General features: G+C 43.6%; 1 protein-coding gene across 2 annotated transcripts in view; it reads right to left on the bottom strand.

The window, feature by feature from the left end:
* The window catches only part of BBS4 (Bardet-Biedl syndrome 4), a 40,586-nt gene that overhangs the window by 17,468 nt on the left and 14,123 nt on the right, over positions 1-8,995 (bottom strand). For both annotated transcript variants that reach the window (XM_035899422.1, XM_009643900.2), the window contains exons 2-3: positions 3,967-4,046; positions 438-501 (exon numbers count right to left, since the gene is read on the bottom strand). Coding sequence is in view for 1 of the 2 variants with exons in the window: in XM_009643900.2 (XP_009642195.1) it covers positions 438-501; positions 3,967-3,995 (93 nt within the window). In the remaining variant the exon portion in view is untranslated. The remainder of the gene's footprint in view (positions 1-437; positions 502-3,966; positions 4,047-8,995) is intronic.

Genomic DNA, 8,995 nt, shown 5'->3' with positions numbered 1-8,995 from the left:
GGACTTTGAATTGCAACGCCAAGGTTTGGGGCACTTTTTTTAGGGCAGGACAAGAAGAGGAAGACCATCCTCAAAGCAAACAGTCAGACAACAATCACCCAAGACAGGCAGCTCTAACAGAAAATATGCATCTATAAGACAACCAAACGTGCAACCCAAGCACACACCAACACCTGGAAGGCCAAGAGTCCCATAGTCCAAGGAGGAACCGATGACAAACTCATTGGTATGGAGAAAATAGAAAATCTAATCTGCCTGTCTGTGTGAAAAACCCAAACTTCAAAACTAGACCTAGCAAGCAGAAAAAAGCCAAACATTTTTTACATACGAATTTTATGTTTCCATCATCTGTTCCCCTTCTAATGTTCACTGTATCCCAAATCAGAAGTAACTTGCTTTAGCAAAATTAAGACTTTTGGAGGCCTCCTGCGAAATACCTTGAACATAGACCGCATATTCACACAGCCCATGAGACTCCTGGAGCTGCTCTTTGATGACAGCCTGAAATGAGAAAGTGCAGTGAGTAAATACTGAACCAAAAAGCCTGTTAGCTGGTTCACTATTACCCCTTTACTAAACTGCAGCATGACAGCTTTCAGAAGAATATAAACCCTTCAAATATTTTAATAAAAAGCAATCCCTAGGAAAGAAAATTGATTTCTGACTGACCAAATACTGTAGCCCTTTTAGTATTTCTCTGTTCATTCCTATTACCAATGATAATTAGACATTACCTGGGGGAAATGCCACAAGGAATCTCTGAAAGCATCCTCTGCTGATAAGGGTATCTACTCTAGGCCCTTTCTGAAGAAATAAATTGAATTGGAGCAACTGCAGCTGAGTCAATGAAAGCCAAATGAACAAATGACGAGTACATGGGAAAAGGGAGGGTGGAAAAAACCTGATGAAAATGTAAATTCTTGCTGGCTGCATTCATGCAGCTGACAGTTTGGGGTGCGGGTACAGTTTGGCTATATGCCATAGTCACACATGACCCAAAATTATAAAACTGGTCAAAACCTTTGGGAGAATGAGCGCTGTGGCTATGAACCAAGTGCATCATTTCTGCTCTGAGACTCCTCTTTTGCTCAGAAGTGGAAGAGACAAAGGCGGGGGGGGCGGGGAAGAAAAATTTCTGGGCCAGCAATAACCTGGTGCTCATCTGGCACTTCTGTCAAAGTGTATGAGCAGCACCAGCATCCCCTGCCTCTCAGACGAATATAAATGAAGGGCCTGAAAACAAGGAGGGAAACTGAACCTCAAATACAGCACATAGAAGGAAAGCGGGGTGAAGGCAAGGTGGGTTCTTACTGAGAATCCTCACTCATAAGAAGAAAGCTAAAGAGCGGAAGGAAAAGGAAGAACAAGTCTTGGCTGCTCCTCCCCTCAGATCTGTATCTGCTAATGTATCTGCATTATACTCTTTACAAAGTACATTATTATAGGACATTCAACTCAGACATGACCAAGCATCTCTTGAATACAGATACTCTATATTGCTCCATCTACATAAAACCAGTTTCTCAGAGCAAGAGAGGGCAATAGAGAGCTATCTATCTTTTAGAGAGATCTGATTAATTCTGTAAGCCCTAAAAAGTCCCATAGCAAAAGGCCTTGAGCTGAGAAATACGATCTGTATTCCCAGCTTTTCCTCCCAAGTTTATTTAACTCACCGACAGAATTTAGACATACTGGCAGGAGACCAACCAGCACATGCGATTTTAATTAATTAAAAGCATCTGGTAATTGTAGTCATTTCTTCTTCGCACATAGCAGAGGTAGAAGATTTCTGTTGTGAAAAATGATTAGGGGGCAGGGCTGGAATGGATGCGGCAAGCAGAAAACACAGTTTATTAGCTTTGCATGGGAAGTGATGATCACTGCTTAGCAGGGCCCGTCCCCCCTCTCCCCCCACTCCTCTCTGCCTGCGCAATGGCAGGGGATGCTGCAGCCTCAGGCTCCGGGGGATGTTTGCCTTGCGTCTCGCTGGGTGGAAGGAGAGGTGAATCAAACAGCCAGTGTGATTAATCTCTCACTGTAATCAGCAGCAGAATTTGTCAAAGCTTGGCAACGCCAAAGCAGACGCAGGAGTGGCACTGTGAGGGTTAAAATCAATTTACTGCCTTCACTTTGGGGAGCTAATGTTGGTAAACAAATGGTTTTTTCTTGGCCTTTTACATCACCAAAAAATATGGGAGCTTTTAAAACTGTGTTAGAGAGGAAGCATTTCAAAGCACTGGGTGGAAAAGAGGATCTAGCAAGATTCAGACCAAAATGAACAGCGTCACAGGTCGCTTGTTTAGCTGCGTCTTAAAAGAAAATTAATGGACTTTAACGAATGCCCAAACTATACCAAAATCAAGGAGTTAGCAGCAATTTAAGCCACTGGGGATACTGTCAATACCTCTTTTGGTTTTGAAGGTATTAGCCCCAAACAGCATGTTTGGGGATGTCTACGCTTATAGCCTATGAGGACAAGTGCCCGGAGCATCCAGGTTACATCCGTAACTCCACGTAGCACCAACGGAGAGAGACGGAGACTACCAGAGGGCAGCTCAGCCCACCCGAGATCCGAATCACCTTTCGGACGTGCCTATCGCTCCTCAGTGACTGCAGCGGCATCCTGGCACACTGGGGTTCCTACCTTCTTTGGGACAAATCCAGGCCTCTGAGCACACACCCGTCACATCTGGGTGAAAGGAAGGAAGGTCTTTTAACCAGGTATGGTCTGGTGCCAAACTCCTCCAACTGCAAAAAGGCTGTTTTGGGACCCCTGAGGAAAGGTTTTGCTGCCTTTTACTTTGATAGCTACCGCAAAGCTGGCCTGCCAAGCAGAAGAGCATTAGCTGTCTTTTCTTGATTTTTTTCCCCCACATTTTGCTCACTTCCATGACCGATGAAGACGGGGAGAAGTCAATGTTGCCATTGTATCACCCACATGGTTACTGCCTCTTGTTTTCCTGAGCCATACATCTTTCCTGCATTCCATGATTCTACATCCCATCACAGCAACAGTAAAAGTACACAATCAGAGACCAAAAAAATGCCGCCAGACCAACAGAAAAAGGAAACAATTTCCCATTTAGATTGCTAGTCCAACTTTTGTTTACATCTATTGAAACCAAAATCTGAGAGGAAATCACTCTGCTGATGATACAACCTTCTGGCTCCATTGATTAAAAACTAAATTAATTTCCTCCAGCCTGCCACTTTCCTAAGCACCCCCAGGAGTTCTCCAGCAGAGGGAGACCAGTCCTGACCAACCCTGGTGTTTCCAAAGCAAAAAAGTCTCTTCAGATCTTTTTTGCACATGACGGAAACCAAAAGGCAACTCTTATTCCCCTCCTCCTGCCCACTGGTACATCATCTTCAATAGCTCATGTTTGTTTTATCAGGAAAAGACACTACTTAATAGTAGATTTGCTGTTTCCTTAGTCCACTTACTGGTATAATCCCAAACCAAACAACCTCTTCGAAGCTACCCACCGAACCCAGGAGAAATTAAAGGCTGCAATGTATCATGTGTAAAAAGAAAGCATTTTTTTTCCAAGTGTAACCAAGATCTTTTTTTTTTTTTTAGACTTGGTAGTAAAGTTTTACTCAACTGAAGCAGTTTTCATAGCGCCTTTATAGTACCTTCGAGAGACCTGTGCTATGGAACTACGTTGTTATCAGTTTGGAAGACCCTGTTCACCACTTGGAATAGGAGAGGTTTGCAATTCTTTCCATTTTTCCACTTCCAAAGACATACTGAGCTCACAGATTCCTCCAGAGAACTGCAAACACGAATCCCGAAGGTAGCCAATGATTTGAGAACACTGAAGTTATTTTACTTGTATTTTCTCCAGGTCCTCTTATTCCAAAAGAAGTCAGGAAAGAGGGTGGTTTGAAAACTGGTGTGAAAACTATCGTTTCATAATGTTAGTAAAATACTTCCTAAAGCAAAGTCTCAAAAGCAGCTCTTACCTTACACTCGTCATAGTCTCTGCGGACATACAGTAGATAGATCAACCAGTTTTTCCTCTCCAGGATTGGTAACTCTGGTGCTGTAAATGTAAAATATTAAGAGAATACAGGAAATCAGACTGATCAGCAGAGAAACTGGGCCCAGCACAGAGAGATTCTGAACCGCCCAACCTGCAAGCACAACTAATTCAAGAACTTGCAATTACACCGGACAGTGCAATTAATCATTCACCTTGAAGCCTGGAGTGTGGACATACAACCAGTGTCCAGTTTCATTTTACTTCTCAAAGTGATGGATAAAGCACGTTGACCTCTTAGCAGAAAGCTACCACCACAAACGACTTGAGGCATCGGCTCCTTCTGGTGTGGTCACTGGAGCTCCAAGCACCAACTACGCACATGTTTTAATTCAACATTAATGCTGGTTTGATGAAATTGGTTCTTCCAAATATGCAAGAAGCAGCTTGGGGGAAAGGAGTTGGATTCACGTTTTGGAACTAGGGCAGAAGAATCAAATGTCTTTAAATTTCTGGGAGGGAATGAGAAGGAAATGGGTGATACACACAAAAGGAGATTTTGGAGATGTTGCCATTCTGGAGGTGTGAATAATTTTTAAAGAGGTCAAACTTAGTTCTTTGAAAGTGCAAAGGGACTGTGAAACATCACAGGTCTGAGATACTGGGAAGCTACTGGCAGAAAAAAGTATTTGATGCAGCACAGGAGAAAGATTTGCACTCCGGCATTTCAATCGTAAGGAGCTTGCAGCAGTAATTATGGCAAATCACGAATGGATGTTGCTTAGTGATATTCATGTTGGGTTTAAAAGTTTAACACGCTGCTGTGCATTTCATTAAGGCTTGAAATGTATTGCTCATTACTCCTCTCTACAGTTCAGATGCCGGTAGCTGAGAGGTAACCATAGCAACTGGTAAAAAAGCTCTATGTTTGCAAGTCAATATTATGACAGCAGCGCAGAAGCGAAGCAAGGCAAGGACCGTCGCAGGCGCCCGGGCAGTGGCGAGGGCGATCCAGCACCAGGCCACCTCCTCCCATGCCCACGGAGCCTGGCACGGACCCACACCACCGACGGAGAAACAGGCTCAGCTTCCAGCAACCCAGCGCAGAAAGCATTCTTTGAAGTGATCCGTGGTCCCCTCTGCCAGCCAGCAGCAGGGGTCACGATTGGGTGTAAGAAAGAAAAAGCTCTGCAGCTGGAAGGACTGAACCATGTTGGGAGACGCTATCGGTGCAAAGCGTTATTATCTTTTGGAAACACTGAGCTTTAATCACGTGAGGACTGCGCCCACAGCTAGTAGCAAACACATGTCTCAAGCATTCAAGCTCTCCCCCACAATTCACACCAAGTTTGAGAGCACTTCAAACCAACTAGAATTTCTTCTGCTGCTGAAGTTGAAAAAAATTTTGTAAAGCCATTCTGGTTTTCTTATTGCCTTTTTTCCTTAAATTCCTGACTATCCAGCCAGATTTATGCTAGAGCTGAGATTTAAGTGTGCACACCAGCAATTTAAGGTCAAATACCTTATAAAGAAGGTTCAGCCACCCCAAAAACAAATAGAAAATTCTCAGTCCAAACAAAAAAAGTAATCCAAATGAGCTGAGCTTATGGAAACGCACAGATTAGGGATCCAAGCGTTCTCAAATTCTGCTTTACTGCGTGATACCTGGATCTTTGTAAGGCATTTTAATATGCATCTTCTCAGATCAGATTAATTGATTTCTGATGACTTCACATTTTCCATTTCTTCTTCTTACAGTGAAACCATGAAGGGAAAAGTTAGGAGGCTGCCTAAATAGCTACAAAGTGATTGACAAACCACTTCATTAACAGATTTGAAATGGCTTCTCTGTGTAAGTGCCAGGGTTTGGCAGAACCTTTCTTTTCCAAGGAACGCAGCACTTTGGGGATGCTAGAAATGCCCTGCAAGAGCAGCCAGACTTGTGTGCTCTTCCTGCATCTCCCGGTGCCACTATCCAATACAAAATACCAAACCAGATACCCATTTGGGACTCTTTATAGTTTCTTTTGTAAGCGTGGATTTAAGAGCAGACAAAAATATACAGAAAAGTGAGCTGGCTGGCGTGTGTTGCCAGCTGAGACAGGAGAGAACAAATTACGTTAGAGCCTACACAAATGTTTTGGGCAGAGGCAGCACATCAGTGCGTGGATCAGTTGTTTAATTCCTGAAGGAAAGAGGTTTTTCACACTTTTAAAACCAGAGCGCCATTATGCTCCACTCCCACACTATGGAAATGCCTGCTGAGAACAGGGTTGGAAGGAAGCAACGCTGAACATCAGAGTAAGTGCTGAGCAGAGTATCAAGCTGCAAAAGGAAAGGGTAGAACAGAGACCACCTGCCTTCTGGGTCCAAGACTGCAAAAACCCAGAGGGGTTACCTGAAAGAGCTGGGCTGGAGAGAAACCAGAGGAATCAAAATACGGCATGAGACACAGAAGTGAATGGCCTTCACATCTGCAGAGATAAAACAGTTTTGCTTCCCCCGGTGATACGCTGAGGTAAGGGTGGACTTGGGAAAACACATGGAGTTTTTACGCTCCTAAACCTCATTTGTAAATAGCCACCCACCTGACCGAGGAGACATCACTCTCCTTTTTTCTCTTCTTTTTCCCCAAGACAAGCAAATTGAAACATGACAAAAATTCTGATGTCTTTCAAAAAATATTAATGTAGATTAATTAATCTAGATTAATTCATAGATAGAAGCAAATTGTGTTTCTCACTACAAAACAAACACAAAGATTCATAGAAGAAAGTTGATTTGGCTCCCCGAATTTGTTCCAGAAAGAAAATGGGAACAGTTTGACCCTTTCGCTGAAGAAATCCAACATAAACATCATTAACCAAACCTGGTGTACAACCCACAGAGGGCAGAAAAGAGAGGAAGGACATAAAAATTGTGAATAAATTTGCACAGGAGCACATCTCATCCCCCCCAAAAAGGGGATTATTACCAGGCTCTATACTCTATTCAGATGCAGAAAGAAGTAATGCAAATTATTTGTACACCTCTCCAGAGCCACAACCATCTTAATCTGCATTTCTGGTTTGCCACGAAAGCAGGGAGATACCTATTTCTGGTGCATTTATCTCCCTCAGGTTTGCTCCCCAGCCTGCTGGTAAGGACTTGGCCTGATGCAAAGGGTCACTGCATTTTTCTGAAGAAAAGGGAAATACAAATCCCCAGCTATCTGGGACTTTTAACTCGAAAGAAAGGGAATGAAACAATGCCACCGGAAGGGAATAAAACATTCTGTGCCTTCTGAAAGGACCTGATTCAAATATTGCTGGTCCTAACATCCACGTATTTTTTCCAAGTTTAATAATTACCCACAGAATACCTAAAAAAAACCACCCCCACACACTGATGATGTGTGTCGCTCAGCTCTTGCTGCAGCAGCCAAAGAGAAACATAAGGCTGGATCCGGCCATGGGGGCTGCTACGAGGGGCAGAAGAACAGAAAGAAGCACCGGCAGCACGCCTCAGTCTTCTCAAGTACAAGGATGATCGGAAACAAGGCAGGCTCCATATGGCAAAAAATGGTTTGCAATCTCACACTAATTAGAGCCAGGAACACGTACTGCTGCAACCAGTCGCTCTGGAGGTTTCTGCACAGGGAAAGGCCGCCGGATTTGGCCTTGCCAGGAGGAGCTGAGCACATTCATCAAGTCCCTCAGGCTGCATACATTGCAATTTTCCACTTTTTTCAATACATGGACCTTCAGAAGTTCCTCATACATAACTGCTGCAGAAGATATGAAAATGCGCTTTTCTTTGTCACCTTTCGCAGAGCCCTCGCAAACAATCCAGGCACTGCAGGGATGCAGGGACTATATCTTAGAAAATAGTAGTTTATACCATTCTAGCAGTGGGGAAAAAAAAAAAGCCATTATTTTCTGTAAATCAATCTGCTCAAGGGCCTGTCCAAGAAAACACAATTATCCAGGAACTTGGTATCTACAGTGAACAGGGTTTATAACTAGCATAATTATCTTTTGGCCTCTCTTTTCTGGGATTACAAAAGTCTAGTCTCATTAAGCAACTGCAACAGGGAGCCAGGCACCAAATATATGATTAAATACCTCAGTTGAGAGACATGCCAGTTTCTTTGAAGTGTTTTGATTGAATTCAAAAGGGAATCCATCTGATCCCCCACTTTCTCGGTGGCCAGTGATTGATTGCGCAGCCCAGTTCCAGCAATGTGATTTTTCTTCCTGACAATGCTCCTTTAAGGAAGCCACTGGACCGGAAACCCCAACAGAATCGGAGTAAGATCATCAGGTTTGTATCTGTGCTGCCCTATCATCATTCTTTGCTTTATTCATCCTCTTATAGATTTTCTCAAAGGACTGGGAAAAAAAAATAATCAGAGTTATTCCCTTTTGTGTAAGCCTCCCTAGGAAATTATTTCGTGCTTGCATCTTCATATTGGGTAATTATAGCTTAGATATGAACTATCAAACAGTAGGGTTTAGATTTAATAAAAGGGGGTTGCAATTGCTGTAAAGGGAGTGGAGGAAAAAAACAGAAAGCCCCAGAAGGCTCCTGTCACGTTTTATGGAGGAAACAATTCCTAAAGCACCAGCTGTCCTCTTGAAGAAGCTGCCAGACACAAAGAGACCATTTTTGTGGTAGGTACAGCCAATGTAAAGTGGACTTCAACAGCTGTAGCCATCAGACAGCCTTTCACCCATCACCTTGTTTTCTCTAGTGTGTGAACCAAGCTGCCAGCTGCCTGGAGCACCTCAGCACCCTTCCCGGGAAAAGCACAGGTCAGCCATGGCTCTCTGAGGCGGAGAAGGAGCTCAGGGTCACATTTTAGTTTCATAGAACCTTTAACCTAACCCTGCCATCCCACCACTAAACCATGTCCCTAAGAACCTCATCTATCTTTCTTTTAAATACCTCCAGGGATGGGGGCTCGACCACCTCCCTGGGCAGCCCATTCCAGAGCCTGACAGCCCTTTTGGTGAAGAAGTTTTTCCTAATGT

Source organism: Egretta garzetta, unplaced genomic scaffold (assembly GCF_000687185.1).
Source record: "Egretta garzetta isolate BGI_Z169 unplaced genomic scaffold, ASM68718v1 scaffold287, whole genome shotgun sequence".
NCBI classification, from domain to species: Eukaryota; Metazoa; Chordata; class Aves; order Pelecaniformes; family Ardeidae; genus Egretta; species Egretta garzetta.
Note: the sequence above shows the minus strand (reverse complement) of the source record. Positions and strands in the feature narration are given on the sequence as shown.